Source organism: Malus sylvestris, chromosome 17, assembly GCF_916048215.2.
Source record: "Malus sylvestris chromosome 17, drMalSylv7.2, whole genome shotgun sequence".
NCBI classification, from domain to species: domain Eukaryota; kingdom Viridiplantae; phylum Streptophyta; class Magnoliopsida; order Rosales; family Rosaceae; genus Malus; species Malus sylvestris.
Window position 1 is genome coordinate 3,279,800 of NC_062276.1, and position 11,413 is coordinate 3,291,212.

General features: G+C 38.3%; 2 protein-coding genes and 1 long non-coding RNA gene across 3 annotated transcripts; 2 read left to right on the forward strand and 1 right to left on the reverse strand.

Moving 5' to 3' along the window:
- Positions 1-248: 248 nt before the first annotated feature.
- On the reverse strand, positions 249-1,418 carry LOC126610438 (uncharacterized mitochondrial protein AtMg00810-like). The gene has a single exon (XM_050278489.1). It carries the CDS (start codon positions 1,416-1,418, stop codon positions 249-251), a length of 1,170 nt encoding a protein of 389 aa, XP_050134446.1.
- A 4,105-nt stretch (positions 1,419-5,523) lies between these two features.
- LOC126612003 (uncharacterized) lies at positions 5,524-6,704 on the forward strand. The gene is made up of 2 exons (XR_007618944.1): positions 5,524-5,952; positions 6,266-6,704. It is a non-coding gene; the product is annotated as an uncharacterized LOC126612003 (long non-coding RNA).
- Positions 6,705-7,617: 913 nt separating this feature from the next.
- On the forward strand, positions 7,618-9,105 carry LOC126609936 (26S proteasome non-ATPase regulatory subunit 2 homolog A-like). The gene is made up of 8 exons (XM_050277868.1): positions 7,618-7,635; positions 7,715-7,771; positions 7,877-7,979; positions 8,159-8,218; positions 8,299-8,412; positions 8,507-8,592; positions 8,697-8,805; positions 8,904-9,105. The coding sequence occupies exons 4-8, from the start codon at positions 8,168-8,170 to the stop codon at positions 9,012-9,014; spliced, it is 471 nt and encodes a 156-aa protein (XP_050133825.1). The 5' UTR covers positions 7,618-7,635; positions 7,715-7,771; positions 7,877-7,979; positions 8,159-8,167; the 3' UTR covers positions 9,015-9,105.
- The last annotated feature ends 2,308 nt before the right edge of the window (positions 9,106-11,413 follow it).

Below are 11,413 nucleotides of genomic sequence, written 5' to 3' on the forward strand. Positions count from 1 at the left end.
ATAATTTGTTAACTATGATCAATATTATACAGTAAGGAAGACTAAGAATGTAACAGACTTAGAGAGAGAGAGAGAGAGAGAAAGAACTTAGAGAGAAGATGAATATCTCTGATATATTTCTTAACTTCCAAGTAATACAGTGTTGAGGTATTTATAGTCTTACACTTACACAGCTAACTTCCTTAACTAACTTCTTCTCTAATCTAATTACAAGTGGCAACATCTTATACACCAATATCTCTATTCTATCATCCCCCCGCAAACACATGATTCGATGCTCGAAGCATGAGGTTGGTACAGTGAGTACGAAACAGAGGAGAACTCAACCCTTTAGTCAAAATATCAGCAAATTGCTCTTTAGAGGACACAAACTGAAGAGAAAGTTGTTTCTTGGCAACGCGTTCTCGCACAAAATGAACATCAACCTCTATGTGCTTAGTACGTTGATGTTGAACCGGATTAAAAGCCAAAGCAATGGTGGACAAATTATCACAAAATAAAACCGGAGGTGATGTAAGAGGAACCTGCAGAAAGACTAACAGTTGCTTAATCCAGTCTAATTCAGCGGAAGTAGAGGACAAGGCTCGATATTCAGCCTCTGTGGATGAGCGAGAAACTGTCAATTGTTTCTTTGAAGACCAGGATATAGGATTGTTTCCTAAAAACACAGCCATGCCAGTGGTAGAACGCCTATCATTAGGGTCACCTGCCCAATCAGCATCACTAAAGGCTTTTAATTGCAGTGGTCCTTGTGAATAAGTGAGGCCATGATGAATGGTACCCTTTAAGTACCTCAAAATGCGTTTGACAGCAGTGAAATGAGCAATCATAGGCTGTTGCATGAATTGACATACTTGATTGACAGAAAATGCTATATCTGGCCTTGTAAAGGTGAGGTACTGCAATGCACCGACTACACTCCTGTACAACGTTGGATTGGTATAAGGAGCACCATCATCTTTGAGAAGCCGGTTATAGGGCAAACAGGGAGTCTCACATGACTTGGACTCAAGCATCTCAGTTTTAGTAAGGAGATCCAAAATATATTTGGATTGAGACAAACATAAGCCATGTGCAGTGCGAGAGATTTGAATGCCCATAAAGAAATGCAGATCCCCCAGATCCTTGATATCAAATTCCTTGGTTAAAGCACTAATAACCTGTTGCATAGCTGCATCTGCATTCCCTGTGATAATAATATCGTCCACATAAAGCAGCAAGATGACAATACCAGAGTCAACTGTCTTGACAAACAGAGAGGAGTCAGAATAAGTGTGTTGAAAACCCAAAAGAGGCAAGAACTTGGTAAATCGGTCATTCCAAGCTCGAGGGGCTTGCTTAAGTCCATATAGGGACTTGTGCAACTTGCAAACAAGGTGAGAAGTAGTGACATCATCAAAACCAGGAGGCTGGGTCATATACACCTCTTCATCCAAAATGCCATGTAAAAAGGCATTCTTGACATCTAGTTGCCTAAGGGGCTAATGAAATTGAGCTGCCAAAGCCAATACTAGGCAAACCGTGGTAGGTTTAACCACAGGACTGAAGGTTTCCCCATAATCAAGACCCGGTTCTTGACTAAACCCTTTAGCAACAAGCCGAGCTTTATGGCGAGCAATAGTGCCATCAGAATGTTTCTTGATCTTGAATATCCATTTGCAACCGACCAAGTTCTTTGTAGAAGGTAATACCACCAAACTCCAAGTACCTTGTTTATGTAAAGCACTGATCTCCTCTTGCATAGCTTTCAACCAAGTAGGATCCTTCATTGCTGTTTTATAAGAAGTTGGTTCAATAAGGGACAAATCAGTGCAGTCAGACTCCTGAATAGTAGCTAATAAAGCTTTGGTCTTGATAATACCACTTTTGCTCCGAGTTTGCATAGGATGCAAATTGAGGGGTGGAACCTCCAACACCACTTGCAAAGTATCAAGACCAAAGGACACTGCTGGAGAAGCATCAGAACCAGGGACAAGTGCCACAGGGACAGGGACAGGGACTAGAGAATGAGAAGTGGAAGAACCAGTAATGGATGGAACAGATAGGGGTGAAGAAGGAATATGAGAGATGGATATGGGAGAAGGAGCAGGTGAGGATGAGGAGGCAGGATTGGTATGAGATGATGGTGATCGAAATGATGAATGAGACATAGGTAACACAACATTGTCATTAGAAATCACAGGTGCGGGAAGTGTGAAAGTAGGAACTGAAGAAGAGTTATATGAGTTTGTAGAGTGGACCAACAAAGTTGTGTAAGGAAATTGATCCTCATCAAACACAACATGTCTCGAAATATAAACTCGCTGTTTAGAAACCTCATAACATATATACCCTTTATATTTGGTAGCATAACCCAGAAAAATACACTTGGTGGTCTTGGCTTGTAATTTAGTAGAATTATAAGGCTTTAACAAAGGATAACATGCACACCAAAAAATTCGGAGATGAGAGATAACAGGAAGATGACCAAACAAAAGTTCAAAAGGAGATTTATGTCCTAGCACAGAAGAGGGCATTCGATTAATGAGGTAGACAGCTGTTTGACAAGCATACGACCAAAAACTAGCAGGTAACCTAGCTGTTTGTAATAGGGTCACAGTAGTTTCAATAACATGCCTATGCTTTCGCTCGGCTAGACCATTTTGCTCGGGTGTATGTGGGCAAGAAAGTTGATGAGTAATTCCCTTATCAAGAAGAAAGGACTGAAAAGCCTTACTAACATACTCACCCCCTCCATCACTCTGTAAGGTTTGAATAGCAGTTGAAAACTGAGTAAGAACAAATTAATAAAATGCAACAAAAGTAGCAAAGACATCAGATTTGTTAATCAAAGGAAACAGCCAACAATGTCTTGTATATTCATCGATAAAGGTCTCATAATATCTGTAACCATCAATGGAAATAGAAGAAGCTGGACCCCAAAGATCACTATGAATAACAGCAAAAGGTTTTACAGACTTATTGGTACTTAGGGAAAAGGGAAGTTTACAAAACTTGCCCTCCAAACAGCTAGAGCACATTACAGGTAATGAAGACTTGGAACAAGGAATATTAGCTTGCTTTAGCATCAAAGAACCAATGTTATTAGATGGGTGACCTAGTCTGTTATGCCAGGTTGTAGAATGAACATGCTGACCAAGGAATGCTTTAGCTGGAAATGGAGCTGAATGTGTAGAATGAGATGTGGCAGAAAGACAAGGGATGGGATAGAGGCCATTACTGCATTTTCCCTTGTAAATGATCCTCCCTGTGGCCTTGTCCTGAATCCAGAAGCAGAAAGCATCAAAAATTAGCCAGCAGTTATTATCTAAACAGATTCGATGCACAGATAACAAGTTGTGTGTCAATTTCGGAACATAAAGCACAGAATTGAGCTTAATTGGATGCACAGAATTCAATTTGGAAACATTGAGAACTGTGCTACCAATATGAGACACAGGCAAACCTTCACCATTGGCAGTTTGAATAGTCTCAGATGTAGGATATGGCGATGCCAAAGAGAGGTTACTGAGATCGGCAGTCATGTGATTAGTGGCTCCAGAGTCAGTGATCCACACTTGAGGATCGGAATAAGAAGGAGACGGTGAAGATGGTGACTGAGTCATCACAGTATGTAATGCTTGTGGAGATTGTTGATGAGGATGAAAATGTTGAGATTGCATTGATGAATGCTGAAATGGAGCATTATAGCTTGGAGCACCATATGTGGATGGGTGCACTTGAGAAGGATAGAACTGTCGGGTAGGACCACCAAAATTAGGACCCTTGTCATTGAAAAAACAGTACCATGTGCTGTGATTGTGCTTGCCACATATTTGACATGGAGCTTTATCAGGAGGTTTAGACTGGCAATATAGAGCAGTGTGTCCTTCAACATTACACGTTTGACAAGTAGGCAGCAATGGTGCACTTGGATGACCAAAATATGGTACTGGTGATTGACCAAGTATTCCTGGACTTGGTGTAGGGAGCACATGAGTTTGAGTATACTGTTTGGGTGAATATAACCGAGCCCCTTGATGAAACTTGCCTTTCCCTTTGTTTTTATTCCCATTAAACAGCTTGTAACCTCCAGAAAAGAATTGAGACTGCCCAGATGCAAGATTAGGTGAGTGATTCTTGCCAGAATGAGAGACAGTATTAGCAACCATGGCAGTGATATAAGGTGCAGTTGTGGAAGTTTCGACAATGACCTCTTCAGCAAGCAACTGAGATCGAAACTCCTTAAGAGATATCACATTCTCACGACCCCGAATAACACAGCGAAAAGTGTTATATTCAGAAGGTAACCCATTGAGAGCAAGAATAACTATATCCTCATCCGCAAAATAAACCCCAGCAGCAGATAAGTAATCTCTAGCCTCTTTAATTCTATGAAGATACTGAGACACCGAATCAGACCCTTTCTTTATCGTCTGAAGATTTGACTTCATTTGAAAAATGCTAGTCTTAGACACTGTAGAGAACTGTTCTTTCAGACGAATCCAAAGATCCTGAGAACTCTTACTACCAATAGCACAAGACAACGCAACAGGAGACAAAGTGGCTGTGATCAATTGCATTATAGCCCGATCATGCATTTTCCACACCACAAATGCATCGGATTCAGCAGAAGTACAAGAGCCAGAGTCAGTAGGAGAAACTGCAAATTGAAGTGGACAAGGGTGCGAGCCATCAACAAACCCCATAATACCATTGCTTTCCAACAAAAGTTGTATCTGAAAATTCCAATTGAGATAATTGGAGTCATCCAATTTGACATTAACCGAAGTCGAGATTGTGGAGATTAAAGCAGTAATCAGAGATTGCACAATTTGAAGTTGCGTTGCAGTCACCATTGAAATTTCGTCTGAAAAACTCTCAGAGGAATAATAGCAAACAGTTGATATGCAAGACGGAAGGAAGCAGAAAAGATGATCGAAGAAAGATCACGACCACCCAAGAAACCTAGAAATCCAAATTAGAGGAAGACGAAGAGAATCAGAGATCAGAAAAAACACAAATCAAGAAGAACGAATACACCTTCAATCGGAGCGGAAGCAGAGGATCGAAGATTATGCGCAGGCAACAATGGCGATTGATACCATGTTAACTATGATCAATATTATACAGTAAGGAAGACTAAGAATGTAACAGACTTAGAGAGAGAGAGAGAGAGAGAGAAAGAACTTAGAGAGAAGATGAATATCTCTGATATATTTCTTAACTTCCAAGTAATACAGTGTTGAGGTATTTATAGTCTTACACTTACACAGCTAACTTCCTTAACTAACTTCTTCTCTAATCTAATTACAAGTGGCAACATCTTATACACCAATATCTCTATTCTATCATAATTAGATGATGGAATTGCATGATGATCTCATATATATTTAAGTTTCGTCAATCATTCAGACTACATCAAGAGATTAGGTCAGTAACTTTTATATATATTTATAAATAAATCTGTACTAAATATATGTGTTATATATTCTGTGTCCCTTATCCATGACCATGAGGCTTTATTTTTTGTGAGAGCGAAATTTGAAGTTAATATGTTTTTACCTTATGATCCCATAGCTAGCTAGCTAATATAATTTGTGAATTATAGTATTTACAGAACTAGTACCCACTTTATTAAAAGAAACAAGGAAAATTGAAGAAATACTTTACTGGCTCTTTCATGCCTCTATATAATGCTGCATCATAAGCATTTCGGAGAAGAGATCTAGCCAGCGGATCGAAAAACAGTACTAAAAGCGATCGGAATATCAAAGCGTAGGGACTTCGGTCGTAGGTGAGATGCAGCCGAATGCCTTGTATATTGGGTTGCTTCGGTTTCAAGCTGTATATATATAGCTAGCCAATTCGTGGCACCGAGCTTCATCTGTCCTCGACTGAAGCCTCTCAAGCTTTGTTTCCACAGAAAAGCAACCCATCTTTAATTTCTTTGCAAGCTTGGAGAATGATCAGGTGTAGTATTATTTTACCCTTTTTTTGGCTGTATTTTGTTGTCTGTTTTGAGTTGTGGCTTCATACGTATATTATTGTACTATAAGATTTTGTTTCAGAACTAAACCTATGTTCTTGGATCAATGGATCATGGTAAATGCTTATACGCATGTGCTAGGGATCGAAAGACAGAAAGTATGTGTCTGTAAAATGTGCCGAAAAATACAAGAAAAAGGCACCAAAAAAAAAAGAAAAAGAAAAAAAAGAGAGTACCTAGCAAATGTTTTTCCAAGATCCAGAAGTAATGCACATTTGTTTTCCCTCTCCTACCTAGATCCGGCCACCTACGACGTCTACTTCTACATAGGCAACGGAGAAACGCATGGCCTGGTCGGCAGGGGTGTTGATCATTAGCTAGCTAGTGAAGGACTCGAACACATGATTTCTTCTGAGAAGGGTATATTTGTCAAGATGAAGGCTGAAGGATGACGAGCTAATTGGAGATCTTCTGTTCACAAGGTTCACCGCAAGTTTAGTCATTTTACATGTCATTGCAGTATTAATTAGAACATAGTAATCATCGTAAGCCTGCAACTGGTGTTTTTATCTTGTGCTAAATATTCAAGCCAGCTATGTTTGGAGATAGCAACAAATTAGCCTATTTTCTCTTAGTTTAATTGATTTGACTTTAATTTTACTGGTCCAGAATATTATTTAACTTATATATATTTGTGTGTATGTATATATTGTTAAACAATTATCTTTTCTTTCCAGTGATGTGCTCCATATAGGGGTGGGTTCAAAAAACCGAAAACCGAAAAAAACCGAAAACCAAACCGGACCGAGGCCGAAAAAAACCGAACCGAAAAAAAACCGAACCGAAACTGTCAAACCGAACCGAACCGAATCTGGTCAGTTCGGTTTCGGTTTTTGAGGTTCGAAAACCGAACCGAACCGAACCGAACCGATATATATATATTTAATTATTTTTTTCAATATTATAAATATTTTAGTCATACAATCATAACAAAACAAAACCTGTTGCCAAGTTGGTTTCAGGGCAAATTTTCAAGTTGCAGCGCAAGGGTTCGAACCCTTATACCTCCAACATTTCAGAATTTTTTTTTAATTTTTTTGAGAAATCAACAAAACCCTTTTAAGTTAACCCTAGCCACACCTTTTATTCATTCCCCTCTTCTCTCTCTCAATCCCTTCCTGCCTCCAGTGAAACCCTAACCCAGTAACCTTCTCGCAGCCGAGCCTCCTCTCTGTCTTTCTGAAACTCTCTGTCTCTCTTGGTCTTGAATCCCAGGCGACCCACGACGGCGCAACCCTTCTCACTCTCAATCTCTCACACCTTGCCCTCGCCGTGAGCTTCTTCTTGCCGTTTCGAGCCCCAAAAATCAAACGCCGCGGTATGGTAAGTGTTCTTCAATTTTTCTTTACTCTTTTTCAGAGTATGTGAGATAGAATCTGTAAGTATTCATGTCTTCATTTTTTTCGTCTTTCCAGTTTGGAAGGTATGGTAAGTGTTCTTCAATTTTTCTTTACTCTTTTTCAGAGTATGTGAGATAGAATCTGTAAGTATTCATGTCTTCATTTTTTTCGTCTTTCCAATTTGGAGTATTGGGCCTTTGAGATTCTGGTGTTCATGGCAGGAGTAATGCCAAAAGCTGAACAAAACACTTCCCTGATTGCAATCTGGTAAGCATTCGGCTAGCTCTAAACTTATAATTTTTCGCTCGACTCAAGTAGATTTTCCCTAATCTAATCATATCTTTAGTGTGAATACAGAAGCAATTGCATACATGATTACATATGGACTCAGTGATGCTGCAAGGTTGGTAGAACAATAAATTCCAAGTTTAACTAATCACTTCGAGTTTTTCGATTCTGCATTCTGTTTCGCACATTGAATCAAATAGTACCTTTTTGTTGTTTGTAGCACAAGGGTGTCAAATGAATTGGGAGCAGGCAATCCTGAGAAGGCCAAGAATGCAATGGCTGTGACCCTCAATGACAGCATAATAATAAACTTTGATTTTTAGGTGTGAAAGACTTGAAGTAGTGTAATGTTTGTTTTAAATTTGAACTTTTTGAAGACTTAAACTTTGATTTTTTTTAAGTTTGGACTTTACTTATCTTTACCAGTGATTCTACATTTGGAAGTTAAGTTACTTGGGTTATAGTTGCCTTTTTCACTGTTCTATTTGGGTGTTTCCTCCAGGTCAATGTTATGGACACATTGAGCAGGCTTAGCCACGATACAGATTCAGAAGTAGCAATGGTAACATATTACAGCATTCAACATCTCCATTGTTGGCACATATTTCATAGCGAGTCTAATATTCCATTTGGATTCTTCAGGCTGCAGTGATTTCATTAGGTTTGCTAGGCGCGGGAACCAACAACGCTAGAATAGCTGGCATGCTTCGCAATCTTTCAAGTTATTACTACAAAGATGCCAGCCTTCTTTTCTGTGTAATACATCTTGAGTCCTATCTTTTTGTTCTTTCCTTTTCCTTTTGAGTTTTCCAGTCTGCAGTTATATAATATCTTTGGCCACTGTCTGCAGGTGCGAATTGCTCAAGGTCTTGTACATTTGGGAAAGGGTCTGTTAACTCTAAATCCATACCATTCTGATCGCTTCTTGCTATCACCGTGAGTAAACCTTGAGGCTGCAAATACACTCGTCATTTCTACTTCTGACAGAACGGTGCTTGGTGGCTTAGTCTAACATCTATAAACTATCTTTCTACTTATAGAACGGCACTTGCTGGAATCATTACCTTGCTGCATGCATGTCTTGATATGAAAGCCATCATTCTTGGGAAATATCATTACATTCTCTACTTTATTGTTTTGGCAATGCAGGTTGGTGTTTGATCACTTTCTTCTTTATATGCAGTTTTTTTCGGTTATTAAATCTGGTCTCTCTCACGTTATATTGGTATCTACTTTTCTTGTGCTAGCCGAGAATGTTGTTGACCGTGGATGAGAACCTCAAGCCACTGTCCATCCCTGTTAGAGTGGGACAAGCTGTTGATGTGGTTGGCCAGGCTGGTCGTCCAAGATTTGATTGATGATTTTAGTTGAACTTTAAATATTTATTTTGATTGTGTAGGAATGCTTATGTTATAATTGTGTTAGAGATGTTAAAATTTTAGATTTCAATTTATTCATTTAAAAAAAAAAAAAACCGAAAAAAAACCGAAACCGAACCGAAAAAAACCGAACCGAAAAAAAACCGAACCGAAAAAAACCGAAAAAAATTTGGGCCGAACCGAACCGAACCGAAATTTCGGTTTGGTTTCGGTTTTGGCAAAAAACCGAACCGATCAAAACCGAACCCAGCCCTAGCTCCATATATTCAATCAACTAATGATCCCTGAAGGCATAATTTCTTGCATAGCAAATGATTCAATTAAATAATGATCCAATGTGGGGTATAAATGATTTCATGATATATGCTTTTAGGAGTTTCTTTTTCTAGGGTTGAGAGATTCTCCCTCTGTAGAGCACTTTAAGGCCTCATTTAGCACGTTGTATAAAGTATTGGATATGACTAATAGTACAAAGCCAATTGTTTGATGCATTTTCGTATTAAATAGCCAACTGACTAATTATTCAGACTCATTTATTTTATCCGGTCTACACCTGCTAACTAATACACTCCAAAATGAAGGATAATTAGTCGGCTTATCTCTCTCTTCGTTCCTCGTTCTTCTTCCTCCAACCAAGGTGTTTCCTTCTACCCAACCAACCATGGCAGCAATCGGAGTGATCCTGGAAGTCATTCCAAAGCCAATCGTCGCAGACCCTAGTCTCCTATCCCTCTATATTTTTCTTTCAGATCTTCGCGAGCCAAGATTATCCAGAATGTTTGGGGAGACTTCAAAGAGATTACCTAGTGCAGAGCAATCCTTCTCTTTTTCCTTCCATATTCTCACCTTTCATCTATTCTTTTTTTCTAATTTCTACAACAGAATAAAAACCAGAAGAAAAAAAGAAGGCCATGCCTTGCCTGCGCAATTTTTTTTTTTATAAATTTCGTTCAAATTTGTTTGAAAGTTCAAAATCCTTGTTCAATCCATTTTCAATTAGTGGGCAAGAGGGTAAGATTTGTATGGGAGGATGGGATTTAATGCGTAGGGAGGAAGATGGTGAAGAAATGAAGTAGAGAAATCTGGATTCTTTTTTCTTACTTTCTTTTTTTTTTCTTTTTTTTCTGTTTTTCCTAATTTTTTTTTTCATTTTAACATCAATTATTAAGTTAAAATTATTATAGTTTGACATATTATCCGATGTAAAAATTAATTTGACACTGCATCAAACATTGAATTATTACTTAGAATTATCTGATACATAGATTAGGAAGTTTGATTAAAATAGTTAATACAGTTCGACGTACCAAATGATGTCTAAAAAGTGGTGGTAGTGGTTTCAACCGTCAATTCATACATTTCCAATCAGTTAAGTTTATCAGTTTATGTTTACTGTTTTTTTAATTTATAAGCATTTAGTTGATCTTCATTACAGTTGCACAATAGAGTTTTTCTTTAGATTAAAAGATGGCAAAGAGGTAAATCTGGCTGGCCATGATGAGGTTTTGACGAGGCATTTACTTTGGGTTGATTATACCCTTGTGTGTGTTAATGATCATCATAAAGATGTGAAGCACTAACATCTTGCATTAACTCACCTTTTTATCCTTAGTAGATCTACTAGATTACCTACCGTAGCAAAGGTTTTTGTGAGATTTTTCTTTTGATATGTGCCCCCCTACTATGAGACTCATGTTAGCAACTATTTGTACATGTCGAGAACTTATGACAACAACCTCCATCTCCTAATCATGAAGACCCGATGCAACTACTTCTTAAGTTGTACACGATAGAATATTGTAATTAGTGTGTTTATTTGGGAATGTGATTGTGTAAACTTAAACAAGAATCCCAATAGGAGTTGGAGATCGAATCCTCATAGACCTAGTGTTACTTATTAGGCAAGAAGATAGGGCCAAAGAAGGTGATAGCCCTGTAGATTCGTTCCCATGGTTCGATCCTTCCTAGTAAAACGCGGCATGTTCGAATTCTGATCGCTTTTACCCGAGAAAGGGGGACCTCCCTTCTTTCCGCCCCTATCCCTTTTTATCAACTTTTGTGGATCGCTCATAAATAAACATACAAGATCAAGAGATAAACATACAATTCTCATACATCTCAGTCATTCTCTCTCTCTCTCACCACTTTGAAAGTTAGCTTTACAACAACTAACTTTTTTTTTCCTTAATGAGCTTTGATCAAGAGATAAATATTTTTACACTTCTTTTATAACGTATATGGGTTCTGGAATCTAAATAGGGAAAATTTATATGGAAAAAAAATATAAAAACTGGAAGAGAAATATCATGATAAAGATTTAAGCAATAGCTATCGATATTAGCACATCGTGGAATTATAAAGTAATTTCATTATGATAT

Excerpts from the sequence above, each read along its gene's own strand:
- LOC126610438 (XM_050278489.1), bottom strand. The coding sequence starts at position 1,418 with ATGACCCAGCCTCCTGGTTTTGATGATGTCACTACTTCTCACCTTGTT.
- LOC126609936 (XM_050277868.1), top strand. The coding sequence starts at position 8,168 with ATGGACACATTGAGCAGGCTTAGCCACGATACAGATTCAGAAGTAGCA. Across the intron at positions 8,593-8,696 it reads GATCGCTTCTTGCTATCACC|AACGGCACTTGCTGGAATCA; the intron begins GTGAGTAAACCT and ends TTCTACTTATAG. Across the intron at positions 8,806-8,903 it reads TTATTGTTTTGGCAATGCAG|CCGAGAATGTTGTTGACCGT; the intron begins GTTGGTGTTTGA and ends TTCTTGTGCTAG.